The 23,477-nt window shown below is 39.4% G+C and overlaps 1 protein-coding gene across 1 annotated transcript in view; it reads right to left on the bottom strand.

Moving 5' to 3' along the window:
* Nucleotides 1-23,477, bottom strand: part of focad (focadhesin) — an 80,529-nt gene that overhangs the window by 34,863 nt on the left and 22,189 nt on the right. The window contains exons 6-19 of the mRNA XM_056259264.1: nucleotides 22,697-22,798; nucleotides 21,658-21,883; nucleotides 16,434-16,640; nucleotides 15,976-16,063; nucleotides 13,619-13,809; nucleotides 13,274-13,534; nucleotides 8,177-8,281; nucleotides 6,744-6,845; nucleotides 5,964-6,094; nucleotides 5,164-5,290; nucleotides 3,873-4,007; nucleotides 3,695-3,745; nucleotides 3,436-3,519; nucleotides 3,210-3,345 (exon numbers count right to left, since the gene is read on the bottom strand). Coding sequence (XP_056115239.1) covers nucleotides 3,210-3,345; nucleotides 3,436-3,519; nucleotides 3,695-3,745; nucleotides 3,873-4,007; nucleotides 5,164-5,290; nucleotides 5,964-6,094; nucleotides 6,744-6,845; nucleotides 8,177-8,281; nucleotides 13,274-13,534; nucleotides 13,619-13,809; nucleotides 15,976-16,063; nucleotides 16,434-16,640; nucleotides 21,658-21,883; nucleotides 22,697-22,798 — 1,946 coding nt within the window. The remainder of the gene's footprint in view (nucleotides 1-3,209; nucleotides 3,346-3,435; nucleotides 3,520-3,694; nucleotides 3,746-3,872; nucleotides 4,008-5,163; nucleotides 5,291-5,963; nucleotides 6,095-6,743; nucleotides 6,846-8,176; nucleotides 8,282-13,273; nucleotides 13,535-13,618; nucleotides 13,810-15,975; nucleotides 16,064-16,433; nucleotides 16,641-21,657; nucleotides 21,884-22,696; nucleotides 22,799-23,477) is intronic.

Below are 23,477 nucleotides of genomic sequence, written 5' to 3'. Positions count from 1 at the left end.
TGTAGTGACCGACGGGACTGACAACGTCAATGACGCAGTGTTCGCTAATTCCGTGAGGACACAATCATCCCCCAAAAGACTATTAAGATGTTCCCTAATAACAAGCCCTGGGTCACTCCAGAATTAAAGCAACTCCTTAATGAGAAAAGGCGTCTGTTTAAATCAGGAGGAAGTAGAGAAGAGAAAAAGATTAAAAGCAAGATCAATGACTGTAAAGCAACATACAAATATAAGTTAGAAAACTTTTTCAAAAATGATGTAAGGAGAGCTTGGCAGGGAGTCCAATCTATCACAGGATATAAGCCCAAGAAGCACCCTATGGTAGCAGAGAACGATCTTAATATGGCAAATCAATTAAATAATTTTTATTGTAGGTTTGATTTTAAAGTAGAACAGAATAAGGGTCATCATAGCAGTAAGAGACATGGAGGGTATGGATATTGATATCTCTATGGATGAGGTCAAATCTTATTTTAGACGTGTAAATCCCCGTAAAGCTTGTGGACCTGATGGTATCAGCTGCAGGACACTAAAGGTGTGTGCTGATCAGTTGGCACAGCCCTTCCATAGGTTGTTCCAGCTGTCACTAGATACAGGTGTCATTCCCAGTTTATGGAAACAATCCTTAATTGTGCCTGTGCCTAAAAACAATAGAGCTAAGGAACTAAATTATTTGCCCTTACCTCTGCAGTTATGAAATGTTTTGAAAAAATCATTTTAAAACAAGTTGTCCATGAGGTTTCACCTCTTTCAGACCCGAATGAATTAGCCTATCGTGCAGAGAGAGGTGTTGAGGATGCGCTGCTATCTTTGATTAACAGCACACATGAGCACGCTGAGAGCCTGGTCAAAATTGTGTTCATTGATTTCAGTAGCGCTTTTAATACGATCCAATCCCACGTGTTGGTAAGAAAATTTGTGACTTTGGGAGTAAATGCCAAATTGATTTTATAGATCTACACTCACCTAAAGGATTATTAGGAACACCATACTAATACTGTGTTTGACCCCCTTTCGCCTTCAGAACTTTTTCGCCTTCGAGCTTTGTGACATGGAGCATTATCCTGCTGGAAGTAGCCATCAGAGGATGGGTACATGGTGGCCATAAAGGGATGTACATGGTCAGAAACAATGCTCAGGTAGGCCGTGGCATTTAAACGATGCCCAATTGGCACTAAGGGGCCTAAAGTGTGCCAAGAAAACATCCCCCACACCATTACACCACCACCACCAGCCTGCACAGTGGTAACAAGGCATGATGGATCCATGTTCTCATTCTGTTTACGCCAAATTCTGACTCTACCATCTGAATGTCTCAACAGAAATCGAGACTCATCAGACCAGGCAACATTTTTCCAGTCTTCAACTGTCCAATTTTGGTGAGCTCTTGCAAATTGTAGCCTCTTTTTCCTATTTGTAGTGGAGATGAGTGGTACCCGGTGGGGTCTTCTGTTGTTGTAGCCCATCCGCCTCAAGGTTGTGCGTGTTGTGGCTTCACAAATGCTTTGCTGCATACCTCGGTTGTAACGAGTGGTTATAAGTTGCTCTTCCATCAGCTTGAATCAGTCGGCCCATTCTCCTCTGACCTCTAGCATCAACAAGGCATTTTCGCCCACAGGACTGCCGCATACTGGATGTTTTTCCCTTTTCACACCATTCTTTGTAAACCCTAGAAATGGTTGTGCGTGAAAATCCCAGTAACTGAGCAGATTGTGAAATACTCAGACCAGCCTGTCTGGCACCAACAACCATGCCACGCTCAAAATTGCTTAAATCACTTTTCTTTCCCATTCTGACATTCAGTTTGGAGTTCTGGAGATTGTCTTGACCAGGACCACACCCCTAAATGCATTGAAGCAACTGCCATGTGATTGGTTGATTAGATAATTGCATTAATGAGAAATTGAACAGGTGTCCCTAATAATCCTTTAGGTGAGTGTATGACTTCTTGACGGACCGTAGTCAGCAAGTCAGATTTAATTCATGTATATCATCTTCAAAAATTATAAATACAGGGGCACCACAAGGGTGCGTTCTGTCGCCCATCCTATACACCAATAACTGTCAAGCTTCTTCTTCAGCCCACACTTACTTTAAATATGCTGATGACACAGCAGCACTGGTTGGTTTTTTAAAGTCTGACATTTCCTCTGTGAGTGGATTTCAGAGGGAATTACAGGGTTTGACTCAGTGGTGTTCTGATAATTTTCTTGAAATCAATGTGAAGAAAACAAAAGAGATGGTCATAGATATTAGCAAAAATAGAATAATAGTTCCCCCCTCTAAGATCAATGGTGAATTAGTGGAGAGGGTCTCAACCTATAAATACTTGGGAGTTGAAATTGATTCTAAACTAACTTTTAATGAATGTGCACTTAAGAAAATGCACTAGTGGATGTACTTCCTTAGAAAACTATATCATTTTAGATTAGACACACATTCTTGTAATGTTTTATAAAAGTCTCCTTCAGAGTGTTTTGTCCTTTGGCCTTATCTGCTTGTTTGTTAACATGCATGTTAAGGACCAAAAGAAATTGCAGAGCATGATCAAGATGGCCAGCAAGATCATCGGACTTGACCAGGTGTCGGCAGCTCAGCTGTAAAATGAGCTTATTTTTAAAAAGACTGACCAAATCCTCAATGACCCCACTCACCCTCTCCGTTATAAATTTATGAGAAGTAATAGGTCAACTGGTAGAATTTTACAATGAAGAATTAGAACAGAAAGGTACAATAAATCATTTGTACCAACAGCGACCACATAGTACAATGATCAAGCACATGCAAGCTATCACATTTTTAGCTACCTGATAATATTAGATTTTTTTTTTTTTAACATTAGATGTTGGATTGTTATTGTCATTTCTGTAGTATTGTCATTTCTTTTATATTGTCACTGTTCATTTTTGTCATTTCATGTGTTTGTTTTTAGAGAATATGTTGTGACAAGGGCGCGTAATGAATGACCGTATGAATTTCCCCCTGTGGGATAATAAACTTTTTACCTCGACCTTGACCTTTAACTTGCTAAATAAAAATATCTGTGGGGTATTTTGAGCTAAAACTTCACATACACACTCTGGGGACTTATTTTACATCTTGTGAAAAGGGCATTTTACCACCCCTTTAAACGGAGGTTTTGTTTAAATGCAAGTTTAAAGAACATTGACTACAAACAGTCTGTTAGTCACCATGATCTAATATCATACCTGGTAAAATGGATTGTGGTGTGAGACAAATTAGTTTGACATATGACGCCCCTGGCACTGAAATATCTTCATCCTTCTCGTTCTCATTTTCCTTCCCTTCGTCGTCCTCCTCAGGCTGCTTTGGTACGGGCCTGGCCTGTTAGCAAGATCATGTCACTATTACAGATATACTGTATAAATAAAAGGTAGACAGAAATAACGTGAGCACATTTTGTGACGTTCTCACCTGTTCTGGTAAGTGTAGGATGGTGTGAGATGGTTCAGGATACTCCGAGAGGGCTTTAAAACCTTGGCTTGCAACCACTGGGTCCTGATGAAGCCAAAAAAAGCTTTGAAAATTACTGTTCACTCATCACTGGTACAGTGTAAAAGCAAATAAATAATTGCTACATATAAATGGATACAAAAATAGCATGACTTTTCAATGGGTGACTAGTCCGGCCCATTCCTACAGTTCATTACCATTTGGAAATGTCAGCGCTCACCTGACTAAGAGCGTAGCCCCATAAAACACTCACTGCCTCATTTCTGAATTTCTGTAAGAAAAGGACATAGAGCCTGAAGTAATTCATCCCGCGTGTGAAATGTGGAGAGTTCAGACACTGCTCCACAATACCACACATGTACAGTAGCAATCAGAAACAGTGTTTGGTGGTCTCGTGCCTCATATTCTTCTGTTTTGATATTTAAAGCAGGCACTAGTGCCAGAAGTTCAGCTGTGGCCTTCAGGACCAGGGGTCTGGTGTCACAGCACAGCTTAGGAGACAGTGCCTTCCACGTGGAGCTGATATCAACTACCTGAACAGAAAGCAGATGAGAAGAATATTCAAATGCAGGGCTCAACAGTGTAAGAGAACCTATATTTTACATTATATGAACATTATATGTTCAAAGGTTTGGGGTTTGTATGGTTTAAAAAAAAAGAAAGAATACCATTAAATTTATTTAAAAAATAGCAGTAAAGATTTTTTTTCCAAGTAAATTTTTTTTAAAGTTTTCTATTTCAAGTAAATGTCTTTTTATTCATCAAAAAATCCTGAAAAAAATGCATCACGGTTTCCACAAAAATATTAAGCAGCGCAACTGTTTTCAACATTGATAATAATGAGAAATGTTTCTTGAGCAGCAAATCAGCATATTAGAGTGATCTCTGACGGATCATGTGACACTGAAGACTGGAGTAATGATCTCATGCATCACAGGAATAATTTACATTTGTAAAATACAGGTAAGGCTTATGTCTATGGAAACACCTAATTATATATATTTTTTCTTTGTTTCTCCTTTTCCCTGTTATAATCTTCTGTAAAAGTTATATATTGAAATTACTCTTTTAACTTGTTTAACATGACTGTTGTTTCAAAACATTTTTTTTTTTATATTCAATTAGAAAAAAGTTATTTTAAATTGTAACAATATTTCAAATTCTGTATTTTGATCAAATAAATGCAGTCTTGGTAGCTTAAGAGACTTCTTTCAAAAAATCTTACTGACATTATTTTTTTGATCACGTCATGCATTTTTATGCCTTACTAGCTAAGCTAACATAGGCTACAAAACGAATAATATTAAATTATATTTCTAAATAATTTCTAAACTAATTATTAAAATAAAATAAACAACTATAATATAAAAACAATATATATAAATATATATATATATATATATATATATATATATATATAATATTATGTCAGGGATTGTGAAAGTGTTTCCAGAGCAAGTACAAATCTACAACCCTGTACCAACGGAGTGAAAATCCTGGTTGAGCCCTGAACTGATTATAATTTTCCCCTTCATAATAGGCAGGAGGGCACACAAGGGCACACAGGAGGGCACACAAGGGCCATGGTGGCAGCGGTTTACCCAATAGTAGTTTGTAAATAAAAATGCATTTTCATATTCTCTTTCATACTTCTAATAGCCATCTCTTCACTGGCACAGAAAGACTGACCTCAGCCCTACAGAGCTCCTGTAAGCCCTGCAGTGCCAGAGCAGCAGGAGTAGCCTGATCCTTCCTGGAGAACTGCAGCAGTGTGTCTCTGACGGCGGCCAGCATGTCTCCTCCGTGCTGGTACGGCCTGGGACAACATGACCGACAGAGTGAATGACACCAGTGTGGCAAAGCTCAGGGAACCTTTAATGGTCAACGGTTAGTGGGGTCTATAAGAGACCAATATTATATCAGAAGTAGGGGTGGAACGCAGTTGATCCGTGATCCGTACGGGTCAGGCCCCACGGTTGTGATTCCCGGATTAACGTTAACTGCTAAATTTAACCATCGTAGAGTGAAAGTTTATAATTTGGGCGCGTTTCGTCTTGCCATGATGATTCAAACAATTTTAAACGCAGAAGAAGAGGCGAAAATCGGGACCCGCGCGTTATCTGTGCGTGCAGAGAGAGAGAGAGAGAGAGAGAGAGGACAGTTTCAGATTGCGCTCAAACACCGAATTGATTCCTCTTTCGTGTTTTCTTGTCCTTGAACGGACACAAACACAAAATTATTTATATTATATTCTCTCGTTTATGTCATAAGTGAACAGTTATACAATGAACAGTTAGAAAAAGTTTTTTTTTTTTTTTGCTAATCCGAAAAATGATCCGATCCGTGGCTCAAAACCCGTAAATGATCCGAACCGTGAATTTTGTGATCCGTTCCACCACTAATCAGAAGTTAGCACAGTGATGGCTTAATATGCAGCACATCACACTTGCTAAATGAAGTCTAGTTTTGAGTGTTTGGACGAAGCAGACCTCTCTCTGCAGATGTCCCTGACACACGCTGCTCTGGCCAATATCTGCTCCCACTGCGTATCTTTTCCAATGACCACTGACGATCTCTCAAGCTGTGACATCAGTCTCTGAAGGTCAGGATACACACGGTCCTATACAAATGGTCAAAAGTCTCAGAAATCTATCCTGAAAGTAATAGAACTATGATATACAGTACAGCAGATCATACAGATACAGATATTATAGTAAGACTGGGTACCAAAACAGACATGCAGATTGAATCTGAATTGATAGTTATTCATTTAGGAATATTTCAGTGAAAATGTTAATTTTTCTCAAATAAACAAATTCTTTGTTAACTAATGATGCCAACTGTCACATGACTAAATGAGATAGCTAAAATAATAAAGCTTACAATTTTTTTTATTTCATGAATTACAGGGATCAAACCATTAAGTTATGTGCATAATTTTAATTCAAAATGATGATTTTGTTTTTTGTACTCAAATGACATGCTAATAATATTATATGAAAATATTAATGGTAATGAATTATTTTGTATTAAATCATTAGATGAAACAAAAGCCAGTCAAACTTAAACATAACAATATATTGATATTTCATATTTTGCATTCAATTAGTAGACAAAACTAAAGTCTCTCAGACCTAAATAAACATGGTAAAATGATTTTAAATTCTGATTTTCAACATAAGAAATGAACAGAATCAATACATCATGCTCTCATAGACCTGACACAACACACTAAGAACAGATCTGAATTATTTTAGCATTAACTGCACCTGTTTTTTCCATAACAGAGTTAAGAGCCGCAAAGCCACAGGCCTTAGTCTGGATGAACTGCCCAGAGTCTGGAGAACATGAAGCACCTGCGGGATACAGAACTACACGACGAGAGAGTTCAGTCAGGACACACATACACATAATGCCAAAACATAATGATGAACAGGACTGGATATATGCAAATTTACCTAATAGCTTAGTTTAGTTATTATACATATACATATAAATATATAACTAACTACCTAATGCTTTGATGTTTTTAATGCTTTGGCTGTGACCTACAGGCAAACAGTTTGTGTTCTGCTGTGCTTTTAAATATAAAAGTATCTCACAGATTACAAAAAGCTCAAATTAAGGACTACATTAAAGGGCAAAACACTACCACCCCCATTCCAAGGCTGATGATAGAGTGCCTAAGCATATAAAATAGCATCAGCAAAAACACCAAACATCTCCCCTCTCTCATTTATTCATATTTTAGTACAGTGTGCACTCATTGTGCAAGCTACAGAATATGTTTTTGTTGATGCAGCATTTTACTAGCAAGCCAAATGTTACAGAAGTACACACTTGGCATACAAGATTTATGAATAATATGAATTGTTAGTGGAATCAAATGAATAACAATGGCACAGACAGTGGTCAGGTTAATGGCTGGAGTTGCCTACAGTGCAGGTGAGCTGTTGCCATGGCAACAGAGGAAGCAAAGAATCCCAAATCCATGCAGACGGACTAGATTCATATTTCGGTGGAACTGCGCTATAATAACCTGTTAATGGTTCTGTATTCTTAAAGGGATAGTTCACCTAAAAATAAAAAATTAGCCCATGATTTACTCATCCTGAAGCCATCCTAGGTGTATATGACATTCTTCTTTCAGAGGAATACAATCGGAGTTATATATAAAAAAGAAGAAGTCCTGGCTCTTCCAAGCTTTATAATGGCAGTGAATGGCCGTTTCTGTTTTGAAGTCCATCTATCCATCATAAAAGTGCATCTATCCATCATAAAAGTGCTCCACACGGCTCCGGGTGGTTAATAAAAGGCCTTCTGAAGCGAAGCGATGCATTTGTGTAAAAAAAAATATTCATATTTAGCACGTTACAAAGTGAAATTCAAGTTTCCGGACAAACGAACATACAGTCTACTTACGCAACTTGAGACGTCGGAAGTAGCGTAGCGTGGCGTACCATAAATATCAGCAGTGCGTCGCAATACTCGCATAAGTTGCGCTTGCCAAACATGTTAATGCATCTTTTTAATACAATTTAATAACAGTGAATGATTAGCTTTCTGCACATTTAATTAAACTTCCAACTATCTTTCTTGATAAAACTTTCAAAATCGAGAAAAAACATTTGCTGAAAAATATTATTTGATTAAGTTTCTGATTTAGGTAAACAGTGCATGCTGTGGATGTTAATGATTGTACCTTGTGAGTTCCCAGTCTTGGCAGAGTATAGAGAACAGAGAGAGACAAAGCTGGATCGGACACTCGGCCCAGTTTAAACATCAGGACAGGAAGTAGACATGGCACCTAGAGGTAAATTGAAAAACAATTAAGCTAACAATGGATAAATATTTAAAGAGAACCAATTATGCCATTTTACGAAGTCTTGATTTTGTTTTTAGACTCGACTAGAACAGGTTTTCATGCTTGAAATGTTCAAAAACACCTTATTTTTTCCATATTTTACATTTTCGCAGCTCCTCGCTAACCAGGCTGTCAGTATCGCTCTATTTAGTTCCTGTCTCTATGAAGCCCCTCCTTGCGCAATGTGCTCTGATTGGTTGGCTGGATCAGTGTGTTGTGATTAGTCAACCGCTTCAAGCGTGTTTGGGAAATGACCCAAGTTTTAACACACTACTTATGCATCTCAACTGGGCCTTGACCCTTTATTTTGCGTATGATTTGGGTGGGAATTATTTAAACAGGGAATATTGTGACTGAGGAAAACCCAAGACTACAATCAATCAATGCGTTTCAGGGGGTTCGGAAAACGTTTTAATGCTCAAAATGTAACATTACACACTAAAGAAAGTTGAAAATGTAACAAAAGCATAATAGGATCTTTAAGGGTGTGTTCACACTTGGCTGGTTTGGTTCGATTAAAACTGACCCTGGTGAGATTGCTCTGCTAGTGCGGTTCATTTGAATAAGTGTGAACGCTGCCATCCGAACCCTGGTGTGGACCAATGGGTCTTGGTCCACTTCCAAACAAACTCTGGAGCGGTTCGACTGAAATGTGAACAGAACACAGACAGTTGTAAGACACCAGCTTCTGGCAGAGATTCTGAGGAATCTTTTCCCATTCCTCATGAGCAATGGCCTCCAGTTCAGTATTATTCTTGGGTTTACGTGCTGCAACCCCCGCCTTCAAATCCCACCAGAGATTTTCAATGGGGTTCAGGTCAGGTGACTGTGATGGCCAATGTAGGATCTTCCAGGACTTTTCTGCAACCAAGTCTTGGTGGAAGTTGAGACATGCTTGGGATCATTGTCCTGTTGGAAGGTCCAATGACGTCCAAGCCTCAGCTTCCTCACTGACGGCTTGACGTTTTCTCTTAGGATTTCCTGATACTTCAATGAATCCATCTTGCCTTCCACACGCTGCTCGTTTCCAGTGCCAGAGGATGGAAAGCAGCTGCAGAGCATCACCGAGCCCCAACATGCTTAACTGTAAACAGTGTTCTTTTCAGCATATGCCGAAAAGCTCCAGTTTTGTTTAATTGCTCAACAGAACAGAATCCCAACACTTCTGCGGCGGCTAATCTATATTATTTCAAGCTAATTGGAACTGACTTTTATTGTGGTTTTGGGTCAGTAGTGCTGTACGTCTTGGAGTTCTGGCATGCATTTTTCTGCCTCGTCCAGGTAGTGTAACCACTGTTCCTTTAACTTTGAACTTGGGAACTATGCTTTCAATGGTGTCTCTAGGAACATTTAGTGCCTTTGCTATTTTTTTGTATCCTGTTACTTGTTTGTGAAGGTGAAGATGATATTTTCTCTTAACTCTTTGGACCATTCTTTTGACTTAGCCGTATTTCTAACATGCAGTCAAACGTGACACTCAACAAAACTAGCCAGTTCAGATATTTCATGTGTTCTAGCTTAAGCACACCTGGTGCAACTAATGAAGCCCTTGATTAGTTACACCAGGTGTGTTTGAGACAACACCTGTTTTGCAGATTTGTGCTGTTGTGAGGGATTCTATTCAGGGGGTTTAATCATTTTAAGACTGCATTAAAAGTTGCATTTTCAGTTGAATTTGGGGAAACCACTTAAAACATTAGTTGTGTTGAGTTATTTCAATTCCTTTTGTTTGATTTGTTCACTGCAAACAGCTGTACATTTTGCCAATAAAACTGATTTACAATGGGCGTTGAATAATTTCGATTACAACTGTAAAACAGGACGGGATATCACAAGATGCGACCCTAAAAAGGACAGAATGCTGAAGCATACCCGTTTTTTCTCATCATGGGAGCTATGTACGCAAAATACATATATTTTTTTTTTTTGTATCTTTAGGTTCAGTCTTAAAAATAACAGTGTGCACGCTAAACGAACCAGGACTAAATGTATTATTTTCTTTTTTGGTCCAGACCAAAAGAACCAAGAGACCTGACCTAAAAGTGTGAACACACTCTAACTGAAAGAAAACAACTTACAAGAAAACTAACCTATTAAATACACTTTAATGCACATCTGACAAAACCAATGGAGTATAAACAGGCCTTTAATCAAGATTGAAAACTGCTTTTAATATCCAGTCTAGTGGCCACACCTGAGAGAACCTGATCTCCCTCAGTTTTTAAAAGCAAGAGGGGAGCAGAAAGTAGTAATTGGTTTGATGACCTCAGGGAGCTGGAGGTTGATAAGAGTGGAGGCGATTACTAATACAGGGTATATGCAGGAATCTTGAAGTTAATTTTAATACCTTTTCAAGACTTTTTCAAGACCTTCTCAATATTTTTTAATACCTCACCGCCACTTCAAGCTGTAACCATTTACATCAGTGATACTTTTAACTTAACAGTTTTAGTTTGTGATAAAGACTATAGACCACTCTGATAAAAAAAAAATCAAATAGGCTGGGGTAGTAAATCAAAGCAAAGTTTATCAAAAAACAAAACAAAACTTTGCTCCACCCTCAACAACAATCATGCTGACATGTGCCTCAGTTCTTCGTTTAAAAAAAAAAAAAAAAAAAGACTAAATTCACACACTTTTACGATGTTTTTGGGACTCAAACTGTTGGACAGCTAATTCAGAAAAAATTAGGGATGCACCGAAATGAAAATACTTGGCCGAAACCGAAAACCGAAAAAGAGGAACCCAAGGCCGGAAAAACGAAAACCGAAACACCGAAAGAAATTATGCCAATTATAAGTACCATTGCATTTATGGTTATGACTGCGTACAAACTTTACTAAAATCAAGGCATTGCAATTGCATAAATTAACATTTTCAAAGAATAAATCAATTATTATGCAAATATTTATTTAGCACAATGCACAGTATAAAATAAAATTCAAACTAAAATGTTTAACTTGACCCCACTCATGTGTACATTAAATAATAATCTGCTGGCCTGCAGAAAGGTTTTAAAATGAAATGTTCTCTCATAAAAACAAAGCCGAGCACGAACGTATCACACAAGCACCCAGTTTGCACGTCTAAATTAGTTGATTACATTTTAAAAATGAGCATACAATAGCATAAAAAGCCATTTTAATGAACAAAGGTCCATGTTTAATACAAATGTACACGAAACTTAATGAAATATGTTTAGTGAAATTAGAAAATATTTAAGAGAGCGTTAATTTAATACATATTCCTTCTACATATTTTGTTGTAATGTCACAAGTAATAATCTCAGGGTTTACTGGGTTTTACATTTTTATTTTTGTATTGGTGGTGGTACTAAAAAATAAACATTGTCACATGTTTATCTTTCTTCTTCTCACCGATACCTGATGGTTAGAGGACAGTTACTTGAGTCGTCCCCTGTCGTTTCAAAGAATAGTACAACGGCGAGCGCGTCAAGTATAAACGCCTCGACCGTTTGGAGAGGTGCGCGCGCTGTCTGTGGAGACTCGCGCGGCGGAGGCAGGCGAAAGTATAAACACGGCTTCCGTCTCCTCGCGGGTTCAGATATACTGAAATACGTCCACACCGCAGACATGTTGCTTCAGACAAGCACGTGCAGGTCGCGGTTTCTGTTTGCGTCATCACAACATTTCGGCCGTATTGTTTCGGTGATAAAAGTCTTTCGGCCGAAAACCGACAATGCACTTTTGGGCTATTTTCGGCGGCCGAATATTCGGTGCATCCCTAGAAAAAATACTTTCAAAATTTAAGACTTTATAAAGCCGTGATAAGACTTTTTAATACTTTTTAAGGGTCTTAATTTTCCCAAAATTGATTTATCACCTTTTAATACTTTTCAAGACCCCGCGGATACCCTGTTACAGCCTACAATAGCAAAAGAACGACAACGACACTGACCAAGCAAATAAATATAATAAACAATAGGATAAAACCGACAAATTCAATGTTTTTGCCTCAAAATTACACTTTATTATATGGAAATCACATACTCTCTTTCTCCTGCTCTCTCTCCACTCAAACGCACACACACGCACAGAAACGTGTTGTCAGCGCTGCTATGACGATTTTATCAGTACAACAGTTTAGCAACTTAAAAGCTACATGACATTTCTCACCAGGGATGTAATAATGTCGCTGTTCTTGAAGCAGATAAACTTGAAGTTTAGCTATTAGTAGAGACGCTGCTGCCAAACACTGACAGATGCACAGACTCAGGCAATTCACACACACCTAACCTCTCTCTCTCTCTCTCTCTCTCTCTCTCTCTCTCTCTCTCTCTCTCTCTCTCTCTCTCTCTCTCTCTCTCTCTCTCTCTCTCTCTCTCTCTCTCTCTCTCTCTCTCTCTCTCTCTCTCTCTCTCTCTCATAACTGCATTAGTCTGCCATCAATGGCCCAAGCCTCCGTTACTATGTCTTGGAATTGGCAACGGAGGTTTGAGATGAGATACGTAAGAAATTAGTCCTACACACAAGAGTGTTTTAAGGACCAAAAACCTGACAAATGTCTAAAAACAAAAACCATCATCTGATTCTGAACAATGTTTTGAGGTGTGGTAACCACAGCATAAGTAGATTAATTGACTCTGGTCCGATGAATTATTAGAAAATAATTCTCAGTTTCGCGTCGCAGCCGCATTCCGCCTCGGGTGTGCATTATTTTCTAATAATTCAACGGCCCGTCGTAAATTATTCCTTACTTAATTTATTAAAGGTAATCTAAAATGTATCGTCTTTACTTAAAATCGTGTTAAATGCTTTGCTCATGAACACAGTGGTGATTGAATATGAATCCCTCAACCATTTGGTTACTTCTTTGGCTACCTAGTAGTTTTAACTGCTAGGACCTCCCTGCTAAAAAACAAAAAACTGCAATACAGAAGAATCACAAAACTAAACGTTGAGACGCAGACTTTACCTTAGCGGGATCGGCCTCGGCGATGGCAGCAGCTGTGTCCAACGCTAACCTGCAGACATCCCCGTGACTGCTGACGATAACATGGGAGACCAGAAGACAAACTGTATCTGGGACGTGTTCACAGACAGGGAGAGAAGACTGCAGGGAGTAAAGCCATTCCACAGAAGACATGGAGTCTAGGGAAATTCGCTTCAGGACGCTGGTGGACACTTGAAGCTCGCTGTACCAAGTGCTGAGAGGCAAACTCAGCTGAGTGGAGTCCTGTAGAGGCAAAAGCGCCAAGTCCAATATCACACAATACTTTGAAAACTCTCTTCTAAATGGGTGCATAATAATTTGTGCTACCTCTTTCCGATCGGAGGGTTCTCTTTGGACCATTTGCAACAGAGAATTGGCCAGTTTAAGGTTCTTCAAGTGCGTTTGCGTGTCTGTCAGGGCTTCCATGAGGCTGGAGCAGGACAGCACCTGTAACAAGGGCATTACCAGCAAAGATGCACCCAAGGGAGGCGGCAGCTCAGGTGGGACAATCTTCACAGCTAGCAGAGAGACAAAAGAAGTTATAGTTAACAACTCTAACTTAATGAATACAATAACTCATTTTAAAATAGATTTTTACATTTTGTGAGTGGTGCTTGCCAGTGCAAAACTTGCTGCCATCACGCTAGGGTGATGTAGATGGCTGGCAAGAGGTTGCTATGGTGTTCTAAGTGGTTGCTATGGTGTTCTAGGTGGTTGCTTAGGCGTTGCCTAGGTCTTGCTTACTGGCCCAAGTCAAAAGAGCACATTCCCAAATCTCTATCATGTTCTGGAAGATAGATATTAGTGTTACAAGCAGGGGGTGTGGCCGAGAGCCGTGGGATTGGAGCGAGGCCGGAGGTGTGAGTGTTAATGAGCGGAGGAGCTCCGGAATGATAAAAGGAGGAGTAACGACAGTGCAGGATAAGAGAGGACCAGGCCTGGACTTTATATTGTGTTTTATTGATGTTTGTGAGGCGAAAAGGGTGCCGCTTTACTTTTGTTTTGTTGTTTGTTTATTTTTGGATTAAAGTTAAGTTTCTCTGAGCCTTTAACATTGCTACAAATAGGTGTCTCTTTCATTTACATTTTCGGTGGGATTTTTTGACATGTCGAGAAATGCTGTTTTCTGAACTGCAAAAGCAATGCACTTCAAAAGGATGAGGACTCGCGCTTAAATTAATACAGTAAAATCAACGCCATCGTTCCAGTTTGTATCACTGTGTATAGAAGTGCTGAGGAAGTCACTTGAGCTGAAATTGCAGACACATTCTGTAAGCGATAGACGCATCACAACAGACTGGGCCTACTGACCAATCAGAGCAGATTAGGCTCTTGGAAGGGAGGGGTTTAGAGACTGAATCTTCGAACGAACCGTTTCAGACACTGTTAGAGAAGAGGTGATGCTTCAATGTCTACTATGAAGAAAATGAATGTGTTTTTCGACATTTGATGCATGAGACATCCAAAAAAAGGAACCTTTAATATAGCATATTAGGGGCATTTTAAATCCCTAACCCCAAGGATGAGCCTTAAAGGTGCATTGCGCAACTTTTCATGTTAAAAATACCTGTTTTTCTATCCTATACATGCTTAAAGAACTGCCTGATGGGCTGAATGAGCCCTTCTCTGCGCACTGAGATTGCCTCTTTAATCCTGTACAGTAAAATATATAAGAGGGATTCGGGCTCGAATTTGGCCGTGACGTCATGCGCGTTCACGCTCACCAGGCTATGTCTCGCAGGTTTGTGTATTCGCCGGCGCCCCCATTCTCCGCATCAGCGAAGACAACTCGTGCGTCAAAGGTAGAAGATGGATTCAAAGAGACCGGCTTGTAGTCCATTCCAAACCCCAACGCAAACTCCACGTAAAGTAAAGAAAAGAAAAAATTTGTCTAGTGGCATTCAACAAATGGAGAGATCTCCGGTCTGCTCTTGGTCTCAAACGGGATCCTCAGTTGGCTTTTTTCTTGATAAAACGGTAAGATATAGCCCAGTCTCTAATGTTTGATACGGCCAATCTATGTATGACAACAAATGACGATGCGTAAAATGTGTAATGCTTTAGCGTAAGCTAGATACATGTACAATCAGAATTGGTTTTACTACCATTGTTAGTGAATAGTTTCATAAACTAGGAATTGTGTTCGGACTTCGGAAGAATAGTACAACATGAAACATAAAACATATCCAATAAAAGAGGCTAACTATGTTTTTGTGTATGGCCTACCGGTAACGTTAGCCTTGTGTCCATTGCTAACATGCTAAGGTGTTCATGTCGTTGACCAACAAGGAAGAACGCCGTTGCATTGGCTATATTGTCTTTTTCGGTTAAAATAGTAAATTGTTCCCGTGAATGCTCCATGACGTGCACAACTCTGGTTGCAGTTTCACTTGTCGCCAGAGGGGGCGTAGTTCTGCAAAAAACTACGTTTTGCACCTTTAAAAACCACCACTAATAAATCATTGCCACTTTTTGATGGAATTTATTCTAAAATAACAGCTTTTTAAGGAGCCTAAAGCTTCTTGTTGTTTTGTTTGTATATGTTGGAAACAGCATGAAACTCCGTAAGACAAAATAACAAAACAACCCTTTCAATCTGTGCAAAACTGCCTTTTACTAGCATGTCATGTGGAAATTAAGCTATCCATGTCGATATGATGCGTAGATATCGAGAGGGCCTTTACCGAGCTCGAGGAGGGCAGTTTGCTGAGAGGTGGAGGCGCTTAGCAGTAGCAGGGAGATTCCCATGATCACTTGCTCAGGCGGGAGTTCCTACAGTTAGATAGGGCACAATCAGACAAACGGTTTGACACAGATGGAGCCTTTGAGGGAAAGCTGAATGCAAATCGCTTCGAGCTAGAAAACGCTGTGCAAACAAAACCATTATAAAGATGAGAGGAGAAGATTTGTTGAGATCACACTGAGAGTGCAACTGTTGCAACAAAAAAAATTATAATAATGTTGCTCTCTTTTAAAATAATGCATTTTTGAATCTGCATCAGTTAATGAATGCAATTAGACAGCAGTGATTTGGAGAGAGATTACCGTTTCTCATACTTCCATAAAAGTAGTCACTTAGTAGTAAAACTTCACGACACCTCCAATATAAAATAAGACTATAAAGTATAATGTGTGTATTCACCACTGCATGTGCAGGTATTATCTGGTGGAGTGTGTGAAGCAGAGACATCAGCTCTCCCCTCAGATGAACACTGAGCTGACAGGCACACAGGAGCTGAAGAGCCATCTGGGTCAGTTCCTTCCTCCAGAAGCCTGGATCCGTGAGCAGAGCCGCCGTCAGAGATTCAGCGAACGAGCTGAACTCCACCACTGCCGTTACACTGTCCACCTGATGGGGCACAGGATGAAGACACTGATTGAATATAGGGAATAATGTGTAAACTAAGTTTGAAAATCTTTAAAGGGATAGTTCACCCATTATTATTTATATTAAATATTAAAATAATATGAACCCAGTCACCCCACGTTAAATACAACCTACACTACTGTTCAAATGTTTGAGGATTTTTTTAAAACACCAAGGCTACAAAAACATTAATATTGTTAAATATTATTACAGTTTAAAATAACTGTTTTCTATTTCAATATATTTAAAATGTCATTTATTCCTCTGATGGCAGTCATTATTTCAGTCTTCAGTGTCTCATGATCCTTTAGAAATAATTCTAATATTATTATTTTATCATATGAAGATGATGCTTAATATTTTTGTGGAAACTTTTTTCAGGATTCTTTGATGAATACAAAGTTTAACATTATAACATTATAATGTCTTTACTCTCACCTTTGATCCGTTTAATGCATCCTTGCTGAATAAAAGTATTAATTTCTTTCAAAAACAAAAATATAAAAGTTTTGAACAGCAGGCAGGCATCCTTAAAGGTGCAGTAAGTGATTTCTGAGAGACACTGTTGAATTTGCAACCAACACCAAAATAAACACATTGCTCCGCCCCCCAAAATAACGAACACGCTATGCAACGACAAACAGCTGGCGCATCAGACAGCTTGTGCAAGTATGGATGAATCAGCTGTGATTTAACAACAACAAAAGTATACAACAGCAAAAAAACAATGTTACTACGAGATGAGATGCAAATAGCTAAACTAAACAGCTGTTTTACGATAGAAGTTTTAAATGACCGACAGAAATAGTCAGTTTGCAAAGACTGTATCAATGGGAAGGGAATATATGCAGGTCAAGATAAAGAGACTGAGAGAAGAGAAAGAGAGAAGGTGATTGAGATGAGAGAGGAAGAGCAGGTATTGTATACTGTGCCCATGAGATTAACATTATTACATTGGATTCCTATTTAACACACCGATATACTGTATGTTTTTTGCCAATGACAGTGGAAACTATAAGCTAAATTTAACAACACAAGCACATATTTAAAAAAAATATCCCCATTATTATTGTAAATATATTTGTATACCTCGAATGTGTAACTTTTCACTGTTGTATTACTCCACTTGTCTGTGTTTGCGCAACTTGCATCATTAAGCCAGTAGGTGGCGACAAGTGACTGTCTTTATGAGTGAGTAATTGAACATTTGAAATGTCCAAAAACATTGATTTATTTAGGAAAGAAACAAGTTGCTGAAACTGATCTTTGATGCTCAAAGCAATTGCTCATATATGCCTCTAGACACAAAAAGATTGCATTGGCATTTGATTTAAATGTAACATCTATGCAAAAAAATCCTTGAATCATTTCCGATTTAACCCTTAGGGGACCAGGGTGTTTTTGGGGCCCTTGGGATCTTTTGACAAGCACTAACATTTGTGCTTTTTTCAGTTATTTATAAACATGTTAATGGCAAAGGTGTAAATTCACTCTATATAGCGCATACGGGGCTACCATAATATATGAGCAACATGTATGTACATATTTGTATTTTTAAGAGAATAATGTTTATGCGTGGTTATTGAAAAAAATAAAAATGAAAGTTGCTGAAATAAGACCACAAAACACATCCTAAATATGTGTCCACAAGACTTTTGACTAATGGATGTTGTCGCTTCGAGTTCTGGCTTCAAAATGATGTGAAAACCATCCTGCCTAATTGTTCACATAAAGCAAAACATGAATTCATACTTTGTATGACAGTTTTTTGGTCAGAAGAGGTTTATGCGAGGGGGTGGTAATGGCCTATCAATATTAATGAGATTCAGACCAGGGGTGTGACAGACGCTCCCCCCAATGGCTAATGGCCCATCAAGTGAGGCAGCCTGAACCAAGAATGAGAGGAGATTCAAAGGTTTTTCAATCTGTTTTATTGTAATTCCTCTATATGGAGAAACTAAATGTTCTAAATTTGCTCTAAGCAAATCAAATGTGAGTAAAATAAATAAATAATCAGTCGGCTATAAACAAAGCAATTGTGAAGTCATACAGGCTCATATTGTATTAACACTAAGTATAAACAAAATTGAACTAACATCTGTAAAATTGTAGGTAAATATGTACTTTCTTTCTGATTTCTGACTGTGTTGCTAAGCGCACTCCGAGTTGCAGGCGGAGGTAGTGATGAAGCTACATTCCTTTTTTTTTTTTTTTAAGTTGAGGAATATTATTACATAAATATAACCATAGCAGCATTAGTCTATAATGAATAACTGATGTAAATAATTTTAGGCGAGTGCAATAAATATGCGTGTCAATGGGCCATTGCCATTGCACACCGCAAACAAAACACATTTGCGTTAGTGTTTAACTGGGAGCAAGTCATTAACTGGGAGCATTAATTTGCGAGCATGCATCGTCAATGATAATAATGAGGCAGCATTTAAACTAGTCAAAATATAATCTAAACATCTAGTAGGCCTATTTTCTAAAATAACTTCTAAATTCTAGCTTTCATACACAATGATCTAAACATATCATTTACACATACAAATTTCCTAACTGGGGTTTAAAGTGCGTAGCATGCACTAAAAACAAAAACAAAAAACATTTTTCTCTTTAACACGAGATATTAAATTCATGGTATAGATATGCACTTTCATTAGATCGCGTTGAATATATCAAATGTCAATACTCTGGATGGCAAGTGGAAAATAGTCCACCCAGTATAATATGTAGTACATGTTTATATTGAATAGCTTGTCAACTAATGGAAGTAAGACTAAATACTTACTCATACGAAATTCTATCCACGGCTCGATCAAACGGTCGTCATCAGAGTCGCGCTCTTCTTCTGATGAAAATGTGGATTCTTCGTCGCTAGTATCCAGGACGAGCTGAAGAGAGCTTCTACACCGGTGTATCGTGCCATCTTCCTAACGCGCAGGTGAACTGAATGATGAAACTTGAAGCCTTTAATGCATTTGCTTGGGGGCGTTTACCTGTTTTCCATAGATGGCTTAACACATTATCTTGTGAATAGCGCGCTCCGGGAGTAGGTGTGAACGAATTAAAGTGAATGAGCTCGTAATGAGCTCTAATGGAATCGCTCTATTTTCACACAGATTACAGAACCTGAGAATATTTGTTTTTAATATAAATTACTTCATTTAAAAGATGCGATCTCTAGCTTTATGCCTGTGGGTATGTTTGCCTGTTTGACTGAATTTTTGTGGAGTTACAGATCATTTCCGAACGCGTTTCAAATTGGAGTTCACTGACAGAGAGAGTGAAGAACTCGCATCATGTTCATTTTTCATTATTTGGCAAAAAGCAAAACACTTTATTTTTATTGTGAGTATACAAAAAAAAATAGAAACTGAACAGGATCGATTGATGTATAACACGAACATGAAAGATCAAAATTAACAGAGCAGTTTGAGTTTATTTTGCATTGCTAAAAAAAAAAACTAGCAAAACACGCGGGCGCGTTTCTGGTCCCCAGAGGGTTAAGGCCATTCCCGTTTCGAATATATTATTTGCTTATTGTCAACAATAAGCATAAACATTCTGCTTTTCCATTTTGTAGTGTGGATCATTCATTGCAACATTTAAAATGATTCTCATGTTTCAGAATATGTTATCTGCTTGACAAATAATTTATGCTACTGCACACTGACATGCTTTTAAAGCTACTGTTATCCATTTTATTTGCCTTCAAACACCTTAAAATGCATACGTGTAGATCAGGAAAATCAACATTTTTATCGGACCTTTTCCCCTTTTGGTAATGTCTCTCAGCCATCTCTCTTTCTACAGTATTTCTTTAAATCTCCCTCTTGCTCATCTCTCTCCTCCCCCATAATGAGTGGACACACCCCCTACTGCTGATTGGCTACAAGAGTGTTTTGGTGCTGCATGGATTGGTCCAGTCAACTTTGTTTTTTCTCCTATTTACATAGCCAGGACTATGTACAAACACAATATATTTTTTCAGCACAGACAACTAGCAATTATTCATACAATTGTTTCTTTAGGTTTGTATTTCAATTTACAACAGCATTTCGCTTAATGCATCTTTAAAGGTGATGATACACAGGGCAACTTTTTGCAGTAGCACCTCATTGCAGTACATGAGATCCAGGGGGCGGAGTTGGATCCAGATCTAAGGGGTGGAGATGGGTAGGATTAGGGGTGGGGCTAGGGATCAGGGGGTGGAGATGGGTAGGATTAGGGATCAGGGGGCGGAAATGGGTAGGATTAGGGGTGGGGCTAGGGATCAGGGGGTGGAGATGGGTAGGATTAGGGGTGGGGCTATGGATCAGGGGGTGGAGATGGGTAGGATTAGGGGTGGGGCTATGGATCAGGGGGTGGAGATGGGTAGGATTAGGGGTGGGGCTAGGGATCAGGGGGTGGAGATGGGTAGGATTAGGGGTGGGGCTAGGGATCAGGGGGCGGAGATGGGTAGGATTAGGGGTGGGGCTAGGGATCAGGGGGTGGAGATGGGTAGGATTAGGGGTGGGGCTAGGGATCAGGGGGTGGAGATGGGAAGGATTAGGGATCAGGGGGCGGAGATGGGTAGGTTTAGGTATATGTATGGTGGGAGGAGTTGGATCTGGATCCAACTCCTCCCCCTGGATTTCGTGTTCTGCAGTGAGGAGCATCTCACTTTTTGGGCAATGTTGCCATCAACGGGCAACCAGATGAGACACAGGGCCCACGACCCATCTAAATTATCCAGATAGAAATGTATTGCCCATTTTCAATGGGAAAGTGACCAAGCAACAATCGCTCGGCAAGATTGCCCAGCAACATTGCTCAAAAAGTTGCCCTGTCTATCATCACCTTAAGGCTTTTTGTTAAGCCATAAATTAGAGCTAGGCACCATGGGAAATGATGGGTAATATAAACCTTCTGTTGAAAGATTTCATGGGTCTAAGCCACATAGTGCCGTGGAGCTACTTCAGCTCAGCACATCAGAAATCATCCTCCAGCTTACCAGCATGTACGGAAGCAGGTCAAAGAGGCTGCGAATCAGCTCACGGACCACCCTAGTGCCGGACGCCCCCTTCTCCTGCAGGCTGTCAGGCTCAGGAGCCCCTCGTGGCTGGAGCAGGACCCTGAGGAGGCTGTGTCTGAGCAGAGCGTTCTCTGCCAACCTCTGGGGCTCGCAGTACAGGTAACGAAGGAACGGTACCAGCATTTCCACATATACTGGCTCATCTCTGAAGAAAATCACACCATAAATACACTTGTAAGGGTTTAACGTGAACAAGTCTCTTTAAAAAATCTGCACTAAACCACTTAATTCATTAGGATTAGTTTTATGATCTCGTTATGAACTTTTTGAAGTGTCAAAGTGGTAGTTGTGTGGCTGTTAATGGAGGGACAAAAAGCTCTCAGATTTCATCAAAAATCCCTTCATTTGTGTTTCGAAGATGAACGAAAGTCTTACGGGTTTGGAACAACATGAGGGTGAGTAATTCGTAATTTTGGGTGAACTATCCCTTTAAAGAGGTCACGACATGGATTTTTGCATAAAAAAAGACAAAAATATATACACAACACAACAATATATCATTCTGACCCTCTGTCTGAAATGATCCGCTTTTAAAGTGTCATGAAACCCCCCTGTTTTATCACTGGTCGTTCACACCTCAGAGTCGAAAAAGACTTGAACAGAGTTGAACGCGACGTTCAGTCAACCGCCAAGCGACTGAAAGCCAGTGGGCGGGGCTTATGGTGCAATGATGTATAACTATTTGTCGATGTCTTGCTCAGGAGGCAGTCCTTATGTATTTGCCCATGTGACGTCACAGAGCCAACAAAATCAAAACGAGCCATTTTTGGAGCTTGATTAAATAAATGCTTTTTTACAAAGAGGATGACATTTTAAGCTCTGAAACTTGCAGGATGTTTTAATGGTGCAAAGACCTCTAAATGTCAAAATTGGATCTCTCATGTTATGACCTCTTTAAGATGTTATAAAATGTTTCTATCAAATCCCCCAGATCTGTCATTGTTAACGGATCCCATACTTGTCTGTAGCCAGCTGGAGGAAGTCATCAATTTCCTGGAGCAGAGCGGGCCAGCAGTCGGGACGGTTTTCCAGCACTGTGATGTAGGGATGAGGGAAGCTCCTAAGATCAAACACATATTTAAATATATATATTTAGCGTGTAGTATTTAAACATCAGTATTTTAATAAGGCAGTACATACAAAACATCTTCAAATCATCCTCTATCTTAACGCATCGGCCACCTTTTGAAGTAGTTGCTTGGATGTCTATGCTATGCTGGTGATTAATGTCCCTTAATGCTAACACACAAATAAAGGCCCTTATATTAACAAACACGCATGCTCTTTTATCCTAAGATTAATGAACTCATCCAATTTCCTGATCATGTTGTTTGTGTGTGCCTTTGGCACTGGGTCAGGCAGGAACATATTTTATTAAGTTACCTTGAAAATCCTCCACATGGTAAACAGTCTCTCAGCACTTGAATTTATGGTCTGGGTCACCTCCAGACAGATGTTAGGGCTGCACCAAAGCCCTCCACTCCCTCCACAGACAGCCTACAGTTCAAACATTTGCTCATCTATCTCTTGTTGTTCCCCGGCCAACTGGTGCGGCCATCACATTATCAGGGTTCATCCATCAGGGGCGGTTTTCAGCAGACAGTCACAGCATTAACTGCTAGACAAAGGCTGGCTGACACATTGACCTCCATCGCACTCATTTGAAACGAAAGTTTAGAGCGAGACTGCTTAACCAGAAGAGACGTTTTAAAACTTTAGCGGACGAGGAGAATTTAGAG

Source organism: Rhinichthys klamathensis, unplaced genomic scaffold (assembly GCF_029890125.1).
Source record: "Rhinichthys klamathensis goyatoka isolate OS25496 unplaced genomic scaffold, OSU_Roscu_1.1 h1tg000165l_1, whole genome shotgun sequence".
Lineage (NCBI taxonomy): Eukaryota > Metazoa > Chordata > Actinopteri > Cypriniformes > Leuciscidae > Rhinichthys > Rhinichthys klamathensis.
The sequence above is the reverse complement of the archived record's forward strand: the minus strand, read 5'-3'. Positions and strand labels throughout refer to the sequence as shown.